The sequence below is a fragment of the Thermobia domestica genome, chromosome 2 (genome assembly GCF_964235325.1).
Source record: "Thermobia domestica chromosome 2, izTheDome1.hap1.1, whole genome shotgun sequence".
NCBI classification, from domain to species: Eukaryota; Metazoa; Arthropoda; class Insecta; order Zygentoma; family Lepismatidae; genus Thermobia; species Thermobia domestica.
In genome coordinates, this window is record NC_137455.1 from 121,256,800 (window position 1) to 121,283,966 (window position 27,167).

Genomic DNA, 27,167 nt, shown 5'->3' on the forward strand with positions numbered 1-27,167 from the left:
AATTCTGAGTAACCATTAGCAAACAGTTATTGAAAAATTGTTAAGAAAATAAAATTATATGAACAGAAAAACAATTCATATTGCTATAAATTCCCTTCAAATATCGTGGATAGGCATCTTTTCTAACTTAATCCTTTCTGGCTTCTGATTAGCTATTGGTTGTAGACTTCTGATTGGTAGATGTAGTTTTGTTTTGGTCCTGGTAAGGGCCAGATATTCTGTTTCCCTGCGTTGTTTTGGTTTCCACATGAGTGCGTTTGGTTTTCACCTGTGCGATTGGTTTTTATCTGTGTGTGTTTGGTGTTTTCCTGTGTGAGATTGGTTGCTGTGTTTATGTTGAAGTTTTTTTCTAGGTTCTTCTTTTTCCTCCCTCTTCATTCATCTACTTGAAAGTTGTCTTCTCTATTTGGTTTCTTGCTCGTAATCTTTGGTTGGGTAGTCAGGTTCGTCTTTATAGACGTGTAGGCTTCCGTCTGAGTGTGTTTCCTGTGGGTCTGAAGAACAGTGGTCCTCATAAGGTCCAGAATGCTGCTGTCAGGGCTTTGGGCCTGAAAAGGACCGTATTACCTCTAATTTGTATGTGTTCGTCTCCCTGTGATATCTAAAAGGAATAGTACTGAGTTCCTCTCAGCAAAGCCTGTTCAACCTATACGATCAGTGCAAATCTTGGTCCGCGATAGGGGATCCAGCCGACAAAAAACAATGCATATTCTCCTAAAAAGCAGTGTATGTAGTTGATTATTGTGTTATTAAGTTCTTTATTACGTAAAGTATATCTAAACAACCTATCTGAAAAGACTGACTACTTGCTCTCTTCTATGGAATAACTCCATACACTACACAATACTTTTGTCTTCGAAAGGTGGAAAAACGGTGCTTCCAGCTTCTTTCTTCTAACTGCGTATGACGGCTCTAGTCAATGATTGCTTGCTATAACACTGCAAGGTATTCACAATCATGACGAGCATATCTCTGCATCTGAAGTTCGACCATCTCTACTGGAAAGCCAATGTCTTCTTATTTCTTCGTGAGTGGCTCTCCAACGGGTAAATACTGCAGATGGTGAAAGGTGATATCAGGAATTCCAATTCTTCACTGCACTAGAATGTTTCTTTGAAACTCGATATTTCATAATTTGCTGGTTTTGAATCATTATGGGCCGCTCTCATTGGCTGACCGTTTTCTACATGCTCATTGGTTTGTTGTTGGCTCTGCTTAACCCTTATCCGGGCAAGACATTTTTGTAACGTAAACGGGCAACCGGGGCCTGTGAGGCCCAGTATATATTTTAAGTGCAGAATACACAAAATCAATACCTATTGTCACTTACTGTTCACTTACTGTTCAGACTAGTCACTTACTGTTCAGGCTAGTCACTTACTGTTCAGACTAGTCTAGAATGTACCGGTATATATTTTTGTCAAGTAGCGAAACTTCGTGTCACGCTTTTGTAAGCCGACCAAGCAGAATAGCAAATCCGGTCCAGACATTTTTGTAACGTAAACGGGCAACCGGGGCCTGTCAGGCCCAGTATATATTTTAAGTGCAGAACACTCAAAATTCAATGTCTGTTGCCGCATACTGTTCCGACTAAAGGTTACAATAGTCACGTGTTCAATATATAATCATGTGACAATTTGATCTAATATTTAACAGGAATTTCACTAAAGCTATACGGGGCCTCCTAGGCCCCGGTTGCCCGGTTACGTCAGGAAAAGATTTTCAAATTAAAGAAAAAAAGCTTTACCAACTCGATATGTTCATGATTTTAACTTCGACGAAAGATAGAAGAATTCAGTATTTTATGTCTTCGAAATATGTATGGTTATTGAGAAATTTTAGAAAAATGAAGCTACTGGGCCTGGGAGGCCCCGGTTGCCCGGATAAGGGTTAATTGGTTTTCAGCCAATCGGAAACGATCTGGTTTTTCTATATTCTATATAGAAAACTAAGTAATGTTGAAATTTAGCATTTTGTGCTAGTATTTACAGGTAGTCGTTATCTTGTATGTTTAAGTTGAAACATGTCAGTGTTATTTGTTTCTAGTAAAAGGGGTGGTAAACTCCTATGTTATGAGGATTATATATACCGCATTAACCGACGTATAGGTGAACGGTCATACTGGAAATGTGTAGAAGGATGTAAAGCTACAGTTATTATGAACGGAGAATCTGTAGAATCGAAGGCGGGCTGGCACGCACATGGCCCTGTTAGTGCAGAAATCGTAAGAAAGCGAGTTTGTGAGCGGATGAAGAAAAAAGCAATTCAAGAACCGACAACGTCAGTTAATGATATTTACAGGTAAGGTGATTTTTTAAAATATAATATTCAGGCTAGTTTTCAATAATCACTGTGATAATTTTCTTCTGCTCAGAACAATTGATGAATTTGAATCCTTAATCAGGGTGAGGTTAGAGTGGGCAATGTCCGGACTAAATTATCTCGTGCCCTTTCTAGTACAGAACGTAGAATTTTTTTAAATTGGCTCAAAACTTGGTACGATATATTTTCAATTTTTTTTTTTAACAAACTAAATTTCGAGCATTTTACTCATTTCTGCGTATCTTCTTACGAGACGCACGAAATCTCTCTCAAAGTACTTTTTCTTTTTTTTTTAATTTTTGAAAATATTTGTTGGCTAATGACGACTCCTCGTAGTATTGGATTTGTGTACCATAATATTTATCAGTAGCTATATTATATCCTTTGTTAAAGTTGTTGAGGTTCCTGTCATTGTATGACTGTATTTTAGGATAATGACTATTTCATTTCTAATTCTTTCAAGTTTGATACTCAAGCTTCATAACTTCCAAACTTTTGGTTCATTAAAACAAATGAGTCAAGTAATTATCAGTTTTTGTATGTACAATATTAGTATTTGTTTTTAATTTCTTATGGTATATTTCATTCGCAGAATGGAAGTCCTAAGGGGGAATGGATCTCAGGAAGCAATCGCAGAGGCACCAAAATTTCATAATGTTAGAAACGCACTATACAGGGTGAGGAAGAAAAGTAACACGCGATTGCCTAGGACGCTTGAAGAAGTGACTCTAGAAGGGAAGTGGGCGGAAACTGAAGACGGAAGAAATTTCATTCTAATAGATGACGGAAAAGGGCAAGGTCGAAGTTTGGTAAGTTTATGGTACTAAGTTCTGACAATTATCATATATTTTTGTAGTATGTACATACATGTCAAGCACTTAAAAGATTAAATACGGTGTAATTAATTTTTAAAATAATATAGAGACTCTGTTGGAAACAAGGGCGCCCATGTTGTGGTTTCCAAGGGGAGGCAAATATAAGCGACGTTTCAAAAATAGTTTCAAATTTTGCTGTAACTAATGTAAAAATTCTATTGGATTTTCGATATTCTAAAGTTCGATTTCCTCTAGGGGGCGAACACCCCACCTTGCCCCCCTGATGGGCACCCTTGGTTGGAAAATATTGTTGGTCACGGTTTTGTACTTTTGAATATATATATAATCACGTAGAGGAAGATTACCAAAGAGCACGCACTTAATATTCATTTCCAAATAGCTCCGAAAGTAATGAAGCAAAAATTATATAAATTGTACACAATTTTAATTGATGTTTAGACTACATTGTAAGAAATAGAAAAGTTTACTACTAGATGTAGAAATGGAGATATACGTTAAAAAGTTAAAAAACTCAAATGCGTACTCTTAAGGATCAGTGTCCCAAAGAGTGCGTTTTGCGGTCTCTAAAAGGGCGCACTCATCACCTATCATACTTGAAACCTAAACCCCTTCGTAAGACAAACACTGCTCATGTCACCATCGTTTACAATTAATGCACTGAATCCAGTCTTCGTCAATTGGTTCTTCATTCAATTCGTGACACATTGCGCATGAAGTTTTGGTTGATCTCAGCTGCAGTTTTCTTTGTTGAAATGAATGGTTCATCGGGATGATCAAAGAGTTTTCTTTTTGACTTAACATTTCCTTTGACTCGTTTGCTCTGAAGAAACTTGTAAAAGAAAGAAATAGTAAAAACTTCAGATCGACATTTGGTACGTGCAATTTGTAGCATTTTTTTTTTTTTTTTTTTGGATTTCGGGGGAGGAATGATGTATTTAAGATGAACAGACGTGCTTGTTGTTGCGGCTTCTGTAGGTGTAAAACGTTTCCTTTCTCTATGGTGTAATGAAATTGTAAGACTTGAGTTTGGAAAAAAATAATATTTTCTGAAAAATATTGTTATCTAACGATGTAAAAATAAAAAGGATTTTAAACTTTAATTTACCCTAAGGTTTGCTTCCAATTCTTCGTATACAGGTGATCTACAGGTATACTAAAAGAAAATCTTCGTTTAGTTTCACCCACAACTTATGATTTTTATGAGTAAAATTAATGATGCTTTTTAAATTATTAGTTCGTGGTTTCATTACAATCGTAATCGAAGCCATATTTCGCTCAGCATCTTCCTCCACAACACTTCCAGAATCTTTATTTTGATCATTTCCTCACTTCTTAGGACGACATCATCATACCATGAAAGGCAATGGCAAACTACCGTGGATCAAAGGACTACCTTCGGGCAGAACACCACATCATCATTGTAATTTAAGAAATTTTGTGAATTTAAAATACTTCTTATAGGTGATTTACAGTTGGTGCTTGAATCGATGACAATTACAAATAATTCTACAATCTATTCAAACATCAGATTACACTCCGAGAGTAACTGATGAAAATAACAAGTCTGCCGCTACCCACACACACTATCAAAGAAATTCTCCCAAAGAGTACGTGCGCGTTCTTTGGTAACTCACTAACGCGCACTCTTTGGGAAACAGCAGTCAACTCGTGTAAAATTCATCCATGTGGCTGCACATGCAAGACCCCCGAAACAAAGCCATGGTAAACAATTCTATCTGCATTCATGTTTTCTACCATGCAACAAGGGTACTGTAGTTAGCTGCTATATCAGAATAATTTCTTAACTAAGAGTATTAAAATATTACATCAAAAATTCAAAAAAGTTATTTTTAGCTGTATTTTCTGTTTGCAGCGATCCGTTAACTTCCCTTTTATTCGTATCAACTCTAACACAAAGACGCATTAAACAGCGTAGCATTAACAATTCTGTGTGTTACCACTTCAGCGTAATTGGCACTGCGCGCTCTTAGGGCGTGCGTGCTGTAATATGTCATTTATAGTCAAGGTTTTGAATTTTCTAAAATAATAATTGTAAATTGTAATTATCCTCGATTTTTCTGTTATTAAAACGAAGTTAGCAAGTTTTCTACCGATTTGTAATAATAATAGTATCCTAACTGAGATTTAAATCATTTCAAGAAAAGCTATGGTTCTCAATGACCTCTGGTGGTATTTTTTGGAATGATAAGTTTGTTCATGTGCAGCGCTACCTGCGATCGTCAGATCACAGGCAGCTATCAAATACGAAGGAAAACGATTATCTTTGGTGTCAAAATTGAATATGTTTCAACCTAATCGGCTTCTAAATTAAATTAAGTGTTGATAGTGTATTTGATAAATTGTTAATATGTGAGTTTATTGCTGTAAAAGCTTGGGTTTATAACTGGAATACCTACTGTAAGTAAATTATTTTCTAGAATTTCTCTTGGCAAGTTAGTACGCCATTTAACATTGTGGTTGTTTCTATGCTGCTATCGCAGGTCGATATTTGAATGATAATGAGTTTTATAGTTAAATTCTCAATTTTGTGATCTAAATTAAATTCATTTTGTGTTATTTTTTTTGTATTCTCAAAATTTGGCAACTAATTATATTGTTCGAGTTTACAGATATAAGTTGATAATATCCGATTTAACTCTATTATTTGACTAATGTAGAGCTTAGTTTACCTGGCGTGCTATGAGAGTATTTTTACTAGTAGCTATTGGATTTAATAAGTTCCCACTTTTGTTCAGTTACTTGAACTATACCAACATAACCGTAATTTATTTATTAGTGGGGGAATTTAATTCTCCTTCCTTCCAGCGTGCACGTTTAAGTTGTCTTTGCGGAGGCAGGTGCGCGTGTAACTTGTTAATATCCTTCCAAAATAATTGTAGTACTAATATAAATATATATTTAGAAACAGGATATACGTTACAAATCTAAATAGCTGCCTGTGATCTCAGTTGGTGAGTGGGAATGTAAAATATGTTATTATTTTTTGTTATGTGATAGATAGAGCCGGATTATTTTGTAAAAGGGTTGCATTATAGTTAAATAGTAAGTAATTAAAATTGTATTGAGCGTCACCGAGTGGTTCGTAAGATGGCGACCGGACCTGTTAATCATGACCTACGTCTTGAACTTGATCATTTCGAAAATGGTGATACTGGAGTTTTAGTAACTAACCAAACTCAATTGACAAATTCTAGTGTGGAAAATCACACTAGTGATCTTGGCGTTTTGAGTGACGCTAGAAAGAATAATACGGTAGAAAATGATTCATTTGTTATTGCAAGTGGCAATAAAAATCAGAATGATAACGTTTGTATTAAGACTTCGCCTAGTCGCCCGGGGGTGTCAGGTGGCCACGAGCAAACAGCAGTTGGCGGTCAAGGCCGTTCACCTCCAACAGCTGGTGGTAGCTTATCAGCACAAATACGAGCAATTCGTTCGCACTTGGCTGGAACTCAGATATTTCCTTCAGAATCGGTTGTAAATAATTTTACATGCAATACTAATGCTTCTGTTTTGAGAACAGATTTAAGTAAACTTGTAACTCATTCAGCACAAAAATCTTTAAACGATTTTGCTCGTAATATACCCTTTTGTGATGGAAGCAAAGATATAGAACTCTTTCAGTTTTTGCTTTCTGTTTATAAAATTAATCAACTGAGGTTGTTTCCCTTAGAATGTATTATGATGTTGGCTATTGGAAAAACTACTGGGTTATTAAATACAGAATTACTTAAGTTTTTGGGCAATGTTAATGACTGGTTGGAGGTATGTCGTGCCTTACGAACTTCTCTGTTGACACCATTAGGATTACGAGAAATAAATAGATTGTTTGTTGAACGTATTCAGAGCAAGAATGAAAATATATTAGAATATATCAGCAATATTTATGATGCTTATGTGGTGTTTCAAGGTACTCTAAATGAAGAGGGTATTAAAGTGAATGTTTTACAGGGTATGAAACCAGATATTAGATACGCAATCTTTAAATATAATATTCCATCAACTTATCAAGAACTTTATGAGGAAGTTGTTAAATATGTAAATTATGAAAGATCAAAATTAGTCTATGATGAAATGTGCGGGTCAAATTTTTCTATTGAGTGTAAAAAGAGAATAAAATGTTATTTTTGTGGCGGGGATCATAAGGTTATAAATTGTATGTATAAAAAGCAACAACAAAAACAACAGGCGGCCTTGATGAATAGAACGTCAACTGAAGATAATAGGAAACCTATAGCTATATTTATCGATGCGTATTTTTTGGGACGAAAGTTAGAAGGAGCCTTAGATACTTGCAGTACAGTGAATCTTTGTGATATAGACTCTTTTAAAGAATGGGAACAAAACACTAACTGGAGAGTGCAATATATTAAAGATACTTTTCGTGGAGTGGGGATTGGAAAGGAAGTGCTTTATTTAGATCAATGTGTTGTTCTACCGATAAAAATTGGAGGTTTAACTTACAAACTTAAATTCTTTTTGCATAAAAACTTATCACCTAAGTTTATTATAGGAATAGACGGAATTAGTTTTCTTAAAGGAACAATAGACATTAACAAGAAGCAATTTATAATAGATGGTGGAAAAGTTAAAGTTCCCGTGAGGTTAAATAATACCCCTACTCCTTTGAAAAATGATTCTGCCGCAGAAACTAATCATTCCAGGTCCCATAAGGTTCCGACTTCTAAATGGTTTGTGGAACATCAGGCGTATCGCGATGGTGTGCAAGCAGAAACAGGTTCAAACAGCAGAGCTACATCCAGGGCGGTGGTACATAATTTTCAACAGTCAGGTACACAGGGAGATGGATCCAATGTACGAGAGGATACGAGAACTCCTAATAGGCAGGCTACCAAGGTTTTGGTCGATCCCAAGTTGGTGAATGAAGATCCTGATTTACCAAGGTATGTAAATGAATTGGTTGCTAATTATTCAGACGTTTTCAGTGATCGTATTGGAACAGTTAAAAACTTTGAGTATGAATTAAAAGTGACTGATGAAACCCCTATTCGAAATAAAGCATATCCAATTTCACGTAGCGAACAGAAAGAGATGGATAAAATTATTGATGATTGGTTGGAACAGAACATTATTGAAAAAAGTAATAGTTGTTGGGCTTTTCCTGCATTTTTGGTTAAAAATAAGAGTGGGGGAAGAAGATTAGTAGTCAATTACAAAGGTTTGAATGACAGACTGTTGGTTAATTCTCAATATACTCCGCTTATTGAGGATGTTATTGCACAATTATCTCAAGGGCGTATCTTTAGTGTGATCGATCTACGTAAAGCTTATCTACAAATGAAAATATCTGAGAATTCGCGCCAGTATACTGCGTTTTTGACGCACAGAGGCCTTTTTCAATTTCGTTATTTACCTTTCGGATTGTCAGTGGGGTCTTACTTGTTGTCAAAACTTATGACAGACTTGTTATATCCCTTAAAAGAGGAAGGATTGGAGTGGTTCTTTGATGATGTCGTACTGGTTTCTAAAGATATTGTTTCGCATAAGAAATTGTTGACAAAAGTGTTGAATATTTTTCGTGAAAATGGTATTACGCTGTCACTTGATAAGAGTGTTATGTTTCAAACTAGAATTTCTTATTTAGGTCATATTATTGAATATAATAAATTTGAAATGGATCCTGCTCGCCTAGATATTATGCGAAACTTACCAGCACCCAAAAATCGTCGGGGGGTGTTGCGCTTATGTTCATTCTTGCAGTATTACTCAAGGTTCGTGCCTGGTTTTCATGAAATAATGCATCCAATAAATGAATTGAGATCTCCTAAGGTGGCATTTCATTGGGGACCCGCCCAGAAAAAAGCCTTAGATGATTAAAGGCAATGTTCGAATCCCACATAGTGCTTAAATTACCCGATTTAAACCAAAAGTTTATAGTGTGTTGCGATTCATCATTAAAAAGTCTTGGAGGGGTGATCCAACAATACGATTCAGAAGGCTACTTGAGACCTGTAGTGTATTTCAGTCGAAAATTACGTCCTTATGATTATAGTAAGCCCATTTATTTGCTTGAATTGATGTCAGTAGTGGAGACTCTAGAACGATTTAAAATCTATTTACACAATAAATTTGAATTATTAGTAGATAATCAAAGTTTGTCTTATGCCCTCAAGAATATTAAACGTGTAAAAAAATATGGTAGCTTATTGCATAGGTTGTTTGCCTTTCATTTTGATGTTAAGCACATATCGTCAAATTTAAATGTAACATCTGGTTTTATTTCTAGAGTATATAACACCAATGATTTCGAATTGATTGAGAATGTACAATCTAGTGATGAGGAAATGCAAAACCTATGTATGGTAAATATGTGGGATATGCCCTATGCATCTTTATCTATTAAGGAGCATCAGTATAAAGATCCTTTTTTGTCAGAAATAATTAAAAAATTGGAAAGCAAACAACAGGTAGAAGGTTATAAATTGGTAAACGGAATACTTTGTAAGAAAACAAAAGCGTATAAGAATCCCTATAAGGTTTGTGTTCCCAAAAATTTATGGAGAGTATTGTTGGAATTCTATCATGGACAAATTTTGCCCGGTGGTCATGGAGGGGTGAGCCGTACGATTGGGAAATTAGCCTCGCGCTATACATGGCCTGGTATCTTGAAAGATATTAAGGAATATGTAACCACTTGTAAAGAATGTCAATTAGCAAAAGCCGAAAAAAGAAAAAGATGGGGTTGCTAGTATCAGAATATGAAAAGACTGTAAACGGTCTTTGGTATGGAGATGTAATTGGGCCAATAACAAGATCAAAATCAGGACGTTATTGTTTAATTATAGTAGATGGTTGTTCACGTTTTGTTTATCTGGAACCTATTAAAGTTTTGTCCAGCCAAAGTATTATAAATAAGATGTATAAGTTAATGTGTAGACATGGGTTTATACATGCTTTTGCCCATGATTGTCACTCTATTTTTGTATCTAACTTGTTCACGGACTTTTTATATAGTCAAGGAATCAAAGATATCAGGATTTCCCCTTACGCAGCGTTTTCGAATTTGAGTGAAAGATACATACGTTCTGTGAAAAATGGGTTAAAGATATTTTTCCATGATAAACAACAACAGTGGGATAAGGGCATACACGAAATTGAATTTTCACTCAATAATTCGATCCACACAGAACTAAAGTGTAGTCCAGTGGATATAGTATACGGGTATAATGTCTGTGACCCTCTTGACACTAAGTGGAATGTGGATAAATATTTGTGGATAAGAATAAAGGTGAAATTTGGGCATCGGCGATGCGTAATATGGAGTTAGCGTGGAAGAGAAGGAAGGGGTTATATGATAAAAAGAGAATTCCTGTTGATTATAAGGTGGGGGATAAATTATTAATAAAATCGCAAGTTAAGTCGTCATTGGTGGACAAGTTTAATAAGAGCTTGGCTTATCGTTGTGAGGGCCCGTACACATTGGTCAAATTCCTGGGTCAGAACAGTGTTCAAATTAGATCTGATGCTAACCCTAATGATGTTCGTAGGTCACATGTAGCCCTTACTAAAAAGTATCGAGAGAGAAGAGATGTAACTGCAATATTAAAAAAATCCGGCTAATTTAGAGTATCTGAATCAGAGAGTGTTACCACTTACCAGTTTTAGTTTGGTTATGTATTTGTTTGTGTATTATTTGTTTTGATCAAATAGTAATTGTTATTTCTATTGCAGGCCTGCAATGCCGTGTTTTGTATATTGTCGCGACTACCATTGATGTATGTATGTGTCCATGAATAAGTTTGGTTTCGGATATTGCCAATTATTGCAGAATTTGTCAGCTGTATGTAAGTAGTATGTTTTTATTGTTTATTGCCTAAATGGATGTTTTGGAGAGCCAATATCTGTAAAAAAAAAATCAATTCTGCATTTCCGAGTTAGCTAACATTGTTAATTTGAGTATTGATAAATAGTTTGATAATACTTATGAGGAATAAGATTTGAAATTAATCTATCCGATATTAGACAATATTGAAAAATAAATTAGGCTGTATTATTATAATTTATTAATGAGTTAATTGCCATAATTATTAACGGGTGATGGATTAGAAGTCGAGATCCATGAGTAAATGAATTTTGTATGGCGATGGATGATTCTGGTTATTATTAGTATTTGATTTTGTTTAGTTTGTTTCTTTTTCTTTTTTTCTTTTTCTTTTTGGGGGTTAGGTATGAATGATGGAGTGGATGGTTTAAATTAACTAACGGAGATATTATTAGTAGTTACCTTATGGCAGTTGCTTATTAAATGGATTATAATTTAGGAACATTTATATTAAAAAGGTTAACTTTTTAATTCGGGAGGGCAGGATGTGTGTAATATGTCATTTATAGTCAAGGTTTTGAATTTTCTAAAATAATAATTGTAAATTGTAATTATCCTCGATTTTTCTGTTATTAAAACGAAGTTAGCAAGTTTTCTACCGATTTGTAATAATAATAGTATCCTAACTGAGATTTAAATCATTTCAAGAAAAGCTATGGTTCTCAATGACCTCTGGTGGTATTTTTTGGAATGATAAGTTTGTTCATGTGCAGCGCTACCTGCGATCGTCAGATCACAGGCAGCTATCAAATACGAAGGAAAACGATTATCTTTGGTGTCAAAATTGAATATGTTTCAACCTAATCGGCTTCTAAATTAAATTAAATGTTGATAGTGTATTTGATAAATTGTTAATATGTGAGTTTATTGCTGTAAAAGCTTGGGTTTATAACTGGAATACCTACTGTAAGTAAATTATTTTCTAGAATTTCTCTTGGCAAGTTAGTACGCCATTTAACATTGTGGTTGTTTCTATGCTGCTATCGCTGGTCGATATTTGAATGATAATGAGTTTTATAGTTAAATTCTCAATTTTGTGATCTAAATTAAATTCATTTTGTGTTATTTTTTTGTATTCTCAAAATTTGGCAACTAATTATATTGTTCGAGTTTACAGATATAAGTTGATAATATCCGATTTAACTCTATTATTTGACTAATGTAGAGCTTAGTTTACCTAGCGTGCTATGAGAGTATTTTTACTAGTAGCTATTGGATTTAATAAGTTCCCACTTTTGTTCAGTTACTTGAACTATACCAACATAACCGTAATTTATTTATTAGTGGGGGAATTTAATTCTCCTTCCTTCCAGCGTGCACGTTTAAGTTGTCTTTGCGGAGGCAGGTGCGCGTGTAACGTGTTAATATCCTTCCAAAATAATTGTAGTACTAATATAAATATATATTTAGAAACAGGATATACGTTACAGTGCTCTTTGGTAATCCTCCTCTATGTAATGGTAATACATTTGAAACAATACTTGTGACAAGCACTTTAAAATGTAAATAATATAAATTACGGTATATGTCGTCTTGGGCACTTGTACAATAACTTTTGTACTTGTACAGACTTAGTTTGTAGCTTGTTTTGTTCTTAGGGCTAGAAGTTTCTACCAGACCAGGAAACGAAAGGGTATTTATGGCTTTAGTTTCTTTCTTTTAACTAATTCTGATTGGCTGAGGTCATTCTGATCAGCCAATCAGCGTTCAGAGCCAGTTATATTAAGATGCAACACTTTCTTGTATTATATCGGTACTGTGAATGATGAAGCCAATATGTTCAGTTAGTTAGCGAAACTGTTATACATTGATTACTTTTTAGTTAAAACTTTACTTTGTTCAGAGATTTTTATTTTTTGTGCAAGTATTAGATAATATTATGAATGCGAATTAATCCAAATTACATGAATTTATCAAATTTAGTAAATTATATTTATACTCCCTTCTTACTTTCCAGATTTTTGGAACACTCGAGAATCTACAGAGTTTGTGCAACAGTAAGACTGTCCTTCTGGATGGTACTTTCAAATGTGTTCCTTCACTGTTTGAACAGCTGTACACTGTTCATGGAAAATACCTGGGGCAAACATTTCCATATTTATATTGTTTGCTTCCTAGCAAATCCCAAGAGACTTATGTTAGGTTGTTTACGCTTATTAAGCAAAAAGCAGAAGCTAACCATATGGAGTTTATGATGCGGGATGTTCTCATAGATTTTGAAAAAGCAGCCATGAACGCAATCGCTATATGTTTTCCTTGTGCTACAAGTCGTGGATGCTTTTTCCATTTCTCTCAATGTATATGGAGGAAGGTACAAAACTTGGGATTGTCATGCTTATACAAAGAAGATGAAGATGTACGGAAGTGGATTCGCCGTTCAGCAGCTCTGGCTCTTGTTCCTTTGGATAGTGTGAGCGAAGCATACCTTTATGTGCAAGAAAACTCACCAGATGTACCACACAAAGAGGCCTTTCACGATTATATGGTGGAAACTTGGATGGACGATTCTGATGCTTTATTTCCCCCGTGAGTAATTTGTAATATTTTACTTAGACTAGTGGTTTGACTCCTGTATTGTAGTTATTTTCATTTTCCATTTAAAATAGATTAACATAGAGGTGCTTTTCATTTAAATTTAACAGTATTCTTCATGTTATTTTATTATTATTATTATTATTATTATTATTATTATTATTATTATTATTATTATTATTATTATTATTATTATTATTATTATATTTCAACATGCTATTTGAAACTTATTTTAACGTTACATTATTCTTGTTGCGATTTACTATCTGATTGCTCGCTTTACCTTCTAGGTTGGTGTGGAATCACTATGAAACACGCAAGACAGGACGATGAACAAAGTGGAAGGATGGCATTTCAAATGGAATAGGCGATTCTCCAGGCATCATCCAAATATCTACACATTTATTCAAGAAATGAAACATGAGCAAGAGGAGAACGAGACTGTCATGACTATGTTGCAATTAGGCCAACACAGTGCAGTTCAGATAAAGAAGTGGAAGCGAGTGAATGAACGACTTAATGTTTTGAAAGACAGACTTAAAAACGATGAAATCAATTTATTTTCTTATTTGGATGCTGTGTCGTATTGTATTCATCTAGACTATTAGGTGACTGAAATGTTAATTTACATTTTACTTGTTCACTTTTAATGCAAACTTAATTTATTTGTTTGCCATTTTACGTAAAATTTTGGGAAATAAAAGTAACGTTCATTCTGAAAAAAAAAATAGCTTTCTCATTTTACTTTCAACACTTCTGAGAATTCACTATTGAAAAGGATGTAACATTTCCTTTTTTCTTTTAGTTTAAATCTCATTTTTATGCTCCGAGACTAAGAGAGGCGGTGATGATGGTAATGATCGAAAATGATGGGATGAGCAAAGTGGAAGGAAACGCATGAATTCGAACGAATAAACCTTACAAATATGTTGTAAGGTGCGCTTGAGCGTGGTATTTCATTCAATTCAAATGTATCTATTTCGTCTCCCTTAGCCTGAAGAGCATAATTGTGGGACGTTAAACTCAAAGATTTTTTTTCAAATGTATCTATTATTTGTGTAATTATTTAGTCACATAATCTACTGTAAAGGCTTTTTTTTAGCAAGTATATTTCACATGACATTGGACTATTTTTCAGTATTTACTCAAATTTCAGAAACTCAAACGTAGGAAATGATTTCAAAGCTCTTTCACTACTTTCAGTATTTGTGTTCTTTATTGCAAAATGTTCTGAAGTACATTAAAGTTAGCTGTGCACGAACACATAGGAAAGGAGCTCCAGATAAACAAGTATTCTTCATATCCTAGTAGTTTTTTATACGTCTCTGCTTTACTTGTGCTTTTGTCGTCCCAATGCATTACATTTTTAATTTTCTTAACTACTTTTTATTTTCATTGTGAAACTATTCTCGTTTGAAACTATACTCGGGACCAGAATACAGCAAATTATGGATGCGTTAAAATATTAAATAATACTTTTGATAAAATGGATAGTTTCAAATATCTAGGATCAATATTAACAGACGAAAATCATATTCACGGAGAAATTAAATGTCGACTAAAAGCAGGGAATTCGTGTTACTATTCGGTTCAAAATCTCTTGTCGTCGCGAATTCTGTCGAGAAATTTGAAACTTAAAATATACAAAACGATGATCATGCCTGTTGTTCTGTATGGTTGCGAAACATGGTCGCTTACTCTGAGGGAAGAACATAGACTGAAAGTATTTGAGAACAAGATCCTGAGACGAATATTCGGACCCAAGAAGAACAGGAATGGGGAATGGCGGAAATTTCATAGCGAGAAACTACATAATTTATACGTTTTATTAAACATTCTTAGAATCACCAAATTTAGGAGGCTCGGATGGGCAGGTTATGTATCTAGGATGGAAGAAAGTAGGAACGCTTTCAAAGTCTTAACTAGAAGACCAACCGGAAAACGACCATTAGGAAGACCTAGGCGCAGATGGGAGGACAATATTAAGATGGATCTTGCAAAGATTGGAATACAAAGTAGAAACTGGATGCAGTTAGCTAAGGATAGAAGTCAGTGGAGAGCTTTTGTGAACGCGGCATTGAACCTCCGGGTTCCATAGGCCATAGAGTTAGTTAGTTAGTTAGTTATTGGTGAAACTATATATTTTGCATTTCTTAATATTTCTAGGGAATTTTCTCTTGTAATTTCCCTCCAGTTTTATTTCCGCGATTTTTTTATAGTCCATCGTTTTAGGCAAAACGAGGATTAGGCCAAACGAGGATCCTTATTTTGCCTAAAATGGCGGACACAAATCTTATCATTTATCTGTCGTGAAAGTGTCAGATAATTGGTTAGGCGAAACGAGGATTAGGCCAAACGTGGCAACACGATAGCCGGCGCATTTTCCCCTCTTTTTGGGGTAGGGCGCAAACATCCCAGTGCAAATATATTGCGAGCGCATTTTTTCCAATTTTTGTGGTAGGGCGCAAATTTCCTGGGCGCAAAATTCTCTCATTCAAGGAAAATATAATGTCCGTGAAGTTGACAAGCCACTTATGTCGGACTCCAATTTCGACTTTAAACGTCGCTAGTGCTACGTTAGTGTTCGATAGTGACGCAAATCGTTAGTACTCCACAGATAACGTGTGCTTTTTAAATAATGGGTATAGGTCTTCTAACTGCATGCCAACACGCCCACTTCTAAGAATCATCTCAAAAATGAGGTTAACCGTTAGAGCAAGTAAGTGCTCATTAGTGCCATTAACATTAATGCCTCCATCGTACGGCCCTTTGAGTAATAATAATACCACGCTCTTTACTAGTCTCAATGCGTCCCTATATTCTCGCGAACATTCTGACGTGCCCAATTTAGTTACTTTTTTTTTTTTTTTTGCAACTATTGTTTATCTGTTATTGTTTATTGTTTATTGCTAGTCTGCAGAGTAGTCCTTACATTAATATGCCATTGTCCTTGATAATCATTGCGTATTTACAAGCAGTTGTTATTACTGTTAGAAGATATAAAAAAAAAAAACAGATAAAATCTACTACTTAACGGTTCACATTTTTCTTTTACAGTACATAAACGATTAATAATAATAATAATAATAATAATAATAATAATAATAATAATAATAATAATAATAATAATAATAATAATAATAATAATAATAAATAATAATAATAATAATAATAATAATAATAATAATAATAATAATAATAATAATAATAATAATAATAATAATAATAATAATAATAAGACTATTCCAGCATAAAAGTTATCAATTGCATCACACTGGCAACAAGCGACGCATATTTTAACTTCATAAAAATTCGTTTCTCTCAATTTTCTGGAAAAGTACGTATGATAACATCTTCATTATGTCAAGTTGTTTATCTCAGTGTGATATATGTCTTACCTCTGGACAATATCACAGTAAAACAAAAATTAAATATTAGAAGTACATCGTACTTTTGGACTACATCTCATTAACCATGGGCAGATTGAGTAGTGTATAGTTTAGGATGTAAGTTTCAGCTTAACTTGCATCATACATTCTTAGGATTACAAATAGGAAATTTGTTCGTTTGCGTTTGAACAAAATTCTTAGGATTACAAAAAGCAAAAATATTTTTTCCGAATTCCGGAATTTTTCCGAATTCCGGATTTTATCTGAATTCCGGAATTTTTCTAAATTCCGGATTTTTTCCGAAATCCGAAATTTTTCCGAATTCCGGAATTTTCCGATTTTACTTTCCGGATTCCGGAAAGTAAAAATTCCGGAATTGGCCATCCCTAATATATATATATATATATATATAACCTAGAGGGGAAGAAAATGAGGTGGGCAGGAAAAAAGTGATGGGATTATATGTACTATTATAAAAAATATATCTACACAATAATAAGATTGTCATATCTCGAAATCCCTTAAGGTTATAGATAATATGAAATTTGAGATTTGGACTTTTCATCTAAAATAAGAGCCCCTTCGTGGCTAGCGTACGCGCCTTTGGCGTCAGAGACTTGGGTTCAATTCCCGGCGGGAGCTCCTTGGGTCGGATTCCACGTTAATCAGTAGGTCCACGTCCCATATAACCTCGCTGCTGAACGGGACGTTAAACTCAAAATCAACTCAACTCATCTACCTACGTATAATAAACATGTGTTTCAGCGTTTTTATATCATTGACTTAGAACGGAAGGAAAAGGAGTGGGATACTTTCCTAAGATGTCCGCACGAGACGTTCCAATTATTTGTAAGGCTTCGAGCTAAGTTGAATTTTATATGAAAGATGCAAAAGAGAGAACGCAAAATATTGCGTATAATAACAAGTAGGGTTATGTGCTAGTACAGTAATATTTTAACTGTCCTTTGTATTTGGTCTAGGAATTAATTCGTGCGGTTGGTACGCACACATTGAAGCTGTAGTACAAACACAAAATACATAAATGCCTTAAGAAAAATATTGTCCATCGCTAGCCACCACTTTCGCCCATCTGTCAGGCAATGTACGGATTCCGTGGCGAAAGAAGTCCTCATCCTTGGAAGCGATCCAGTCAGAGACCCATGTTTCGATATCTTCTGAAGAAGTAAACCGCTGTCCAATCAAATCGTTGTTCATGCAATCGAACAAGTAGTAGTCCGAAGGAGCAACGTCTGGTGAATACGGCGGGTGGGGTAAAACTTCCCATCCGACATTTTCTAAATAGGTTTTGACCGGTTTTGCGACATGTGGGCGAGCGTTATCATGTTGAACAATAAGTTTATCATGTCTGTTCTCCCATTCTGGTCGTGTTCTGGCCAGAGCTTGCTTCAAACGCATTAATTGTCGTCGATAACGTTCTCCATTCATAGTTTCACCCGGTTGCAGCAGCTCATAGTACACCACACCTTTCATATCCCACTATATGCACAGCATAACCTTTGCACAGTGAATATCTCGTTTTGGTTGTGATGGACCTGGTTCACCTGGTTTCACCCAGGCCTTTTTTCGTTTAGGTTTCTCGTAATGGATCCACTTCTTATCACCCGTAATAATTCGATGCAGAAACCCCTTTCTGCTCTGTCGTTGAAGCAGCAATTCGCAAATGGTTTTTCGTCTTTAAACGTCTCTGTCTTTCAATTCATGTGGAACCCAATGTGACATCTTTTGAATCATTCCCATGGCTTTCAAGCGTTTGGAGACTGTTGTTTGATCAACGCCTAATGCTGCTGCAAGTTGTTCCTGCGTTTGACACGAATCCTGCTCGAGCAATGCTGTCAATTCTTCGTCTTGAAATTTTTTTGGCTGTCCAGCTCGCTCTTGGTCTGCCAAGCCGAAATCACCACTTCTAAACCGTGCAAACCACTTCTGACACGTTCTCTCAGCTAGAGCATGGTCACCATACACTTCCACCAAAATGCGATGACTTCCAGTCGCACTTTTCTGCATGTTAAAGTAATGCAGCAGGACACCCCGCAAAAACACTTTATCAGGCACAAATTGCGCCATGTTCACTTAACTACAAACTGGTGTTGTTGACGCTTTAATCCACTGCCCTATACTACGAACGATACGCGATGACAGGGGTTTGCAACACATGTGTGGATACACGGAACTGTGGGACGCTCCGTTCGTTGCGCCATCTCTTGTCCACCCGCACGAACTAATTCCTAGACCAAATATAATGTAACGAACGATAGTAGAATAACCTACGCTGATAAAGTTTAGTTAATTTTTGAAACATAAATAAATATTTAGATAATTTAAGTAGTGGTTGGATAATTACAAAATACTGAAATAGATTGTATCTATTGGTAGAAATAAAAGAAAGAAGTGAGATGCATATTTTATATTTTCTTTATGCTAACATACAAGAATTTTTTAGTAGATATTTACATTTTAATTTTAAATTAAAAACCTGCATGGAGGAAGACCTAGTGGCATATGAACTCCTTGTAAATGTGTTCTCTTTTCTATAACCAAAACTAAGGTTCAACTTACGGAAAAAAATTTAAAAGGTAATCCAGCCTTATCCATCTTCGCTCTTGAATAGAAAATTACTATAATTATAAATACTCAACAACAATCCAATATAAACAAATTTTCCATCTCTCCTCCTTTTGTTTGTCTTGCACACAGTTTATATACAATTTTGCCTTTCACCTGTTATACTCATACTTCTATATCTTTTTGTTTTTAACTTATTCTAATCTTAAAAGTCTTTGCTTCCTAAAAAGTAAAAATTTCCTATTTTTCAGGAAGTATTACTTAATCCTATTTTTACAATAATATATTAAATTCTCTCTTTTTTATATATACACATTTAATAGTCCAAATCATATCACAGTTTCATAGTAAGTGCTATAGATCACTCTGAAGCCCAAATCATACCTCTGTATTTTATTGACCTTGTCTTTTGGTTTCCCTCTATTTTGAAACTTACGGGGGAAGGGAGAATGATAATCCAACACAGAGACCTGCTCTTAACGGGATGATCTACCTTTTCTCGGCACAAAAATTTTTATATTGGACCTTATGGGGAGAACATGGCTACCGAATTTCCTCAGTTTCTAAGGAACTAGGTATCTCTAATGGGAAAGAAAAATTTTGCAGCATTCTACAGAAGTTTATTAACGGGTTGAAATACTTAAATTGTATATTTGTCTGCTAGTTTAGCAGAAATAAATTATTAAAAAATAAATAAATTAGTTTCTTTTTATACAAATTATAATATGTCTAACTTTGGAACCAATTATGGTAGAGAGATCAACTTTTTTTGTTTTATTCCTTGAGAAGAAACGACTCTAGTAGTTTTAATCACAACCATATCTGATACGCCAATTAAAAAATAGTATTTTAATATAAGTATTAAAGTCCACCTGTCAAGAAGTTTGACGAGGGTAAGGCATCCGCGCCCACCCTTTTCTTCTGTTTTCGTCCCAAGATATGAAGGGACCGTTTTCACAGCAGGTGTCAATGCGAATGTAAACATCCTGTCCTCATGTTCAATAGCCCAAGTTCGGCCACTTTCTCTCTCTTTTCTCTCTCTCTTTTCCGAGGAGGTATTTCTAACCTGTAAGGAAATTATAGATATGTAGAGAAAATGGTGACCAATTATTTCTGATAGCTAGATGATAGACAAGCATTCTAAAATGCCTTCGAATTCCAAAAATGTATCGACCATAACTTTACCATCTGGTTATTTTCAGGAGGCAAAAGTTATATTATTATTATTATTATTATTATTATTATTATTATTATTATTATTATTATTATTATTATTATTATTATTATTATTATTATTATTATTTGGAGTTAGAGTGCAAAGTCATGAAGATACAAATGGCTCCATTGGCTAAACATACACATAGCTGCTTCCATTCAGAACATCCCTTTGTGCGTTAGAAAACATGCTATAACAATGTGCCCCTCGCAAAAATCTAATTCAACTCTTATTGACCTCAGTAGCGCTTACTAATAGCGTAAATGCTATAAATCAGGCATTTGCAAGTAGGAACAGGGATTAGCCGAATCACAGAAATCTTACTGTCGTCACGGGCTGTAAAAGGTAATATATGACATTTTCACAAGAAATAATTATCGGATAATTTAATAACGGACAATTTCGCGGGCTGTATAAAAGAACTCGGCGTGTCAGATCCGGCCTGCGAACCGACGTTTGGATATGCCTGCGTAAACATTCAACAAAAATATTTCTACCGTAGGACGCTTTTTTGTATTGAAGAGAAGGCTAGTTCCGAGAAATGCCCAAACAATAGTAAGGAATTTGAATGTCAAGTTCTGACTACCAGAAATTCCCGCGAAGTGATATTCTTATACATCCCAGCTAATCATTCCAGTTAGTGAGCAAGTACAGGTCAGATCTGTGTGGGAAGCGAAACCGAACTGTGACAATTTGCGTAGTATAACACATTATGGAAAACGGACCAATAATGAAACGAAAGAAGAAGGGTCATTTTCCCTTATAATCACCCCTTATAATCAAGGAGTCCCTTGTTTGATTCCCGATGAAGACACAAGTGGTTCGGATCCTACGTTAAGCTGTAGGTCCCACCCATAGGACGTCATCATTCTGAAATTATGTTCTTTTCTGCGTATCCTGCTTCTTGTTTCAACTCTTTAGGATAAATCGAGACGAACTGACAGTGCGTAGTCTTAGCGTGGTAAGCGCGGAAAACGAAAAAGTCAAAGAAAACAGGGGCTTTGCTTCCTTGTCCCCATATAACATTGCGCAGTATGAACACCGTTCCAAATGGGTCTTATAGGAGCTATCATGGCAACATTTTTGTATAAGACAATTGGTGTGTGTCGTCTGCATGGTTATCTGGGGACAAAAAAGGGCAAACATGTTTTTCAATAAATAAATAAATAAAAGAAAACGTTCATTTTTCAATTCCCATATCCTCGTCCTAAGAAGGCGCTTAGCGCAACGAGCCTAAACTTTAAATGCTTTCAAAGTTTGTTCCTTTTTGCGTATCCTGCTTCTTGTTTCAACTCCCTAGGACAGTGATGATTTCAGGGGTGATTCTGGGGGGGAATTCTCCGAAGAGCTACGAAATTCACCCTCGGGTGCTTGAGATCTTCGCAGAAATTGCTGTGGGGCACGCAATTTTTAGTCGCTTTCCCCCCTGTGCGTGGTGCCTTCGGAGGAAATGATCTGAAATTAACACTGCTATAGGATAATTGGAGGTTGGCTTACAGTGCTTATTCTTAGCGAAGTAAGCATGAGAAACCAGAAATATAACAAAAAACAGGGCTTTTGCTCCGCTATTCCCCCGTGAAAATGCACGGTTTACACACAATACAGGTTGGATCTACCAGGGCTATTTAGAGAACGTCTTATAGAGCATTTGGTGTGCAGTGTTGTCTGCGGACAAGGAGGCAAAACCGTGTTTTTCATTAAAAAACGGAGTATTTTAAATTTCCCTCGCCCCCTCAGGAGACGCTTCTTCAATGAGACCGCATCCTGCCTCTTTCTCCCATTCTCTAGGCTCTAGGCCAATTAGGTCTGACAGGCATTTGAATAAGTCCATTACTTGGTTGCCTAGTAATTATCCATTATATTGGCTGCCATATTGGATTTAGACAAATGTTCTCTCATGTTACCATGTAAAATATGTCTTGTCGTGATGAAAGCTACCAGAAAAAGTAGGTTTTGTTTAGTCCTAAGGAAGTACGCTACATCCTAGAATAATGCGTGCACACACATATTTTTAACTTTGTACAGTTAATCGTTAGACAACAGTGTTGCCAGGTTGTAAGGTTTCTAAGTGGCAATAAACAACGCCATATTTAAATTCATCGGCCTCAGAAACCTATAGTTTGACACCAAAATTATCTTTCTAAGTGCCTTGGTTCACGATCTCTCTCTTTATATATATATATATATATATATATATATATAGAGAGAGAGAGAGAGAGAGAGAGAGAGAGAGAGAGAAATTTATGTAGGGCGGCGGCCATATTGGAAAATGACGGCTACCAGAATAACACCTCAAATTTGAAATATATTCCCAAGACATTATTTTAAAAAGAACTTAGGGGACATTTTTTAACGGACACCTATATATGGGGGACAGGACTTTACATTGTCGGAATCTTGTGGGAGCACCCCTCTGCCCCCCTTCCCTTCGCCACTACTGTATGCTATAATATTTGTCCGGAAAGGAAAAAAATTCCCAAAATCCGCGTACTCTAGAATGCATCTTGATGAACTTCCAGAGGTAACGGGGAAAAGAGGATACTTCACACCACATCGTCCATTCTCTTAGTATGGAACCATTGAGGGAGACAAACTCTATAAAGCTAACAGTATTTGGCAGCTGACAGGTAATCTCAGAAACTGGTCGAGAACCTGTTTCATTCAGACATCCACCCCTTCCCCCTCCATTTCACCAACCCCCGCCCTTTCCGCGGCCAAGCTTAGAGTGGGGCGTGACTTACCCTCGTCAAACTTTGACAGGTGGACTTTAATACTTATATTAAAATACTATTTTTTAATTGGTGTATCAGATATGGTTGTGATTAAAACTATTAGAGTCGTTTCTTCTCAAGGAATAAAACAAAAAAAAAAGTTGATCTCTCTACCATAATTGGTTCCAAAGTTAGACATATTATAATTTGTATAAAAAGAAACTAATTTATTTATTTTTTAATAATTTATTTCTGCTAAACTAGCAGACAAATATACAATTTAAGTATTTCAACCCGTTAGTAAACTTCTGTAGAATGCTGCAAAATTTTTCTTTCCCATTAGAGATACCTAGTTCCTTAGAAACTGAGGAAATTCGGTAGCCATGTTCTCCCCATAAGGTCCAATATAAAAATTTTTGTGCCGAGAAAAGGTAGATCATCCCGTTAAGGCAAATACAACTGGGTCAAGTTATTTACGTTTCGTAGGCGAACCATCGGGCTGAATTATCTTTACAATTTGTTTTGTGATCTTACAAACGAAATCAGTGCGTGATGTTAGTTTCTGGTGACGAGGAGATGCAACTCCCCCGGTGAGCATTTGATGGAAAAGCGATGAAAGATAAAAGCGAAGAAATATGAAAATGCCAGCGATGAATATCTGGGTTTACTACTTGTCACCAATCATGATCTCAGCCCTCCTCAGGTAACACGACCTTTGCGTGCTTGTGCTTCGCTCTTTTCTTCCCATAATCTGTTAACAATGTTGCTAACTACATAATATTTTATGAACCTGGTATAATTAGCGAGAAAACATCCATGAGGGAGGGAAGAAATTGTTAAAACCTCGAAAGTTAGTCTCAAGTTTAAAAATTGATCTTATATAATTCAGTATCTGAATACAAATAAAGCAAAAAGCATTCTCCATTTGAGGCGCCTAGAATCAAAATCCGCCACATCCATTCGATTAGTTTCGAAGTAATATCCCAAAATGTTCAGTGAATCTCCATATACACGCATACAAAGTCCCATATTTGAACTAGATTTTTAGTATGAAATACTAAGCTTTCAAACAAAATACTGTTTCCATGGAATTATTTTAGATCAAACATATAACAAGCGATATATAACTCAATTTCGGTAAAAAGAAAATGGAAAATGAAATCTTTAAGTTTAACGTCCCACGGTTATGCCGGTTAGGCTAAAGGAGATGGTGATAATGAGAAATGAGTGAAATGGTGGAATGAAGAAAGTGGGAGGAAACGGGAGAACCTCGAGAAAACCCACGAGCACGGTGTTTGTCCACCACAAGGTCCACACGGCGCGAGCTGGGATCGAACCAGGGACTCCACGCACTGGAAGTGAACGCTCTACCACTGAGCCACCGCGCCCCCCATAAAAAGAAAATGGATTTGGAGGCTTTTGATACTAGGCACCTCATTTCCAGGGCCGGCGTCAGCAGTTTTGCCGCCCTGGGCGGTACTTTCACATACCGCCCCTTTAATCCACAAATCTAATTTTGACAGAAGACGTTCAAGTGCCACGAAAAAGTAAGATGCCCCATTTTAAAATATGTATGAAATAGAAAAAGTAAACAAAAAATTGAACTACCTCTCTCGAATGCTTACATAATATTTAAACGACTACACACACAACACAATATTCAGTATGCTCGATTTAGCTGTATGTCTGTGATATATAGCAGCGCATACAGAAAATAACATTAAAAACTATATACTTTAGTCACGCCAAGAATTGTAATTTTTAAGCTTGTTTTATATCAAAAAGTGTTTCCAATAAGCATGAAGATAATATAGTGAATAAGGTATTACGGCAAAACTAAGTGATTAGTCTAAGCTTTATAATGTACTAAAACACAATAGAGATACATAAATTTAACATACCTCAATTGAAAGAAACTTTTCTTGCTTTGACATAAGCTAATTCCTTTATCACATTCGCGTAGTCCAATGTTTTATCCATTTCATGTTCTATTGATATCGTCGCTAGGCCACTCAAGGGTGTTTCAGACATAGAAGAACATAGATAGTTTTTAATAAGCTTAAGTTTCGAAAAACTTCTTTCTCCACTTGCCACTATTACCGGTAAGGTTAACAAAGTCCTAAGTGCAACACTGACATTGGGAGTAAAGTCATGTTTCATTTAATTTTAAAGTCTCTTTTGGTGAACTTATATAGCTTTAGGCTTAATTATGGCGGATAACACTTTCAATTCGTCTTTTAAATCACTGAAGTTAATATCTTTCGATTCTGTGTGTTAAAATGCTGGCAAATTTAGTACACTTTTCAGAAAAGATCGGGTAGCATATCTTTAAGGGTACTTATATCGTAAATAAAATCTAAATACTCGCTGTGATGTTTAAGTTGCTCAAATGTTTTTCTTAAAGTTAACAAAATCATGTCTAGAACTTTCTATTAAAAATCGATCTTGTATCTTGTTTGTGGATCTTCAATAGCTTTATCCTCTGCCTCGTTCTGAAACTCTCTCTCCTTTCGACTTCGAGCTTGCACGGTATTACCTATCCGTGGATCATCCATATCTAATGCTGATGCCAACTCCATCGCATCAACTAAGTAAGTAACTCCATCGCCTCATTTCTTCTCCTCTCAAAGTACTCAAATACATATTTTCAAGAAGCCCGATTGCATCCAATACATGAGAATCAATGCGTTGGAGACTTTTGCTTTTTATGTTTATGTGGAGTAAACAGTCATGCCAGATAACGAGTGAGCAAAGGAAAGAAAAGTCTTGGAAAGGAAAGGCTAGAACGGCCTGTCCCAAGTGGGAGTGTACCTTTTGCATTCTTGGAGTAGGGCGTTAGAACATTGCTGAATAGAAAAAAGATACCAAATAAGAAACACCTTAATAGTCTTATCCACCCTAACTGAAAATGTTATCTACGCCACTGCAAGCAAAATATTGAACGAGATACCTGTGGCTAGTAGTTTGATAATTGAAAACGAGGGGGGGGGGGTTTGCCCTGAATTTCCTGAGTGAGTATTTTCCTGAATGTGAATGAAGTACGACCTATTACATTCTCAGGTGAACAAAATTTTATTTTTCCATGTGGGCTATTACGAAGCGTTATATTTTGATAGTATTCTTTTTCGTTCCAAATTTTGCCGCTCTGGGTGGTGGCACGGGTCGACCCTCCCCTCCTTCACGCCCGCCCTGCTCATTCCTCGTGTAAATAAAGTTGAAAAGTAAATGTCGCCCTCCTTTTGGAACAATCCATAAAAATCCAAGAGCTATGTACGGAGGTAACGGCTTCTCAATTTCTTGATTTAGACACTCATGGAAGTGATGGAGTCAGACTATGTCCCGGCCTCTTTGCTTCCCAAGATTGCTCCAGGTATCCATGTGAAAGAGTCTGAGTGAACCTCAGAGCCAAATTTTAATGAGATTTCTCAGCCCCACCGGAGATTGAACCCGGACTGCCCAAAAGAAAGATAGCTGACCTTTCATTATAAATCACATCTCATAATAAAGTCAAAACTACAACATTATTTTAACTATGGCAAAAATCTTAATTATGAACATTTCCCAGCCGTCCTAAAAGAAAAAATATACATAATTTTACCTAAGTTTTCCAGCAAATTTAGTTTGTAGACTTAAAATTAATGTTGAATAGAGAAGAGAAGTATGGTTTTCTATCATCTTACTATCAGAAACAGAGAATGGTTTTGGAATTGTGGA

The 27,167-nt window shown here is 35.7% G+C and overlaps 1 protein-coding gene and 1 non-coding gene across 2 annotated transcripts; one reads left to right on the forward strand and one right to left on the reverse strand.

Moving 5' to 3' along the window:
• The first annotated feature begins 2,097 nt into the window (after positions 1-2,097).
• LOC145679153 (uncharacterized) lies at positions 2,098-13,552 on the forward strand. Its single transcript, XM_081749744.1, has 3 exons — positions 2,098-2,301; positions 2,915-3,131; positions 12,980-13,552. Exons 1-3 carry the CDS (start codon positions 2,159-2,161, stop codon positions 13,550-13,552), a joined length of 933 nt encoding a protein of 310 aa, XP_081605870.1. The 5' UTR covers positions 2,098-2,158.
• Positions 13,553-24,769: 11,217 nt separating this feature from the next.
• TRNAW-CCA (transfer RNA tryptophan (anticodon CCA)) lies at positions 24,770-24,841 on the reverse strand. Its single transcript has one exon. It is a non-coding gene; the product is annotated as a tRNA-Trp (tRNA).
• Between the last annotated feature and the right edge of the window lie 2,326 nt (positions 24,842-27,167).

Coding starts and splice junctions, on each gene's coding strand:
- LOC145679153 (XM_081749744.1), top strand. CDS start 2,159: ATGAACGGAGAATCTGTAGAATCGAAGGCGGGCTGGCACGCACATGGC. Junction 2,302..2,914: donor TCAGTTAATGATATTTACAG/GTAAGGTGATTT, acceptor TTTCATTCGCAG/AATGGAAGTCCTAAGGGGGA. Junction 3,132..12,979: donor AAGGGCAAGGTCGAAGTTTG/GTAAGTTTATGG, acceptor CTTACTTTCCAG/ATTTTTGGAACACTCGAGAA.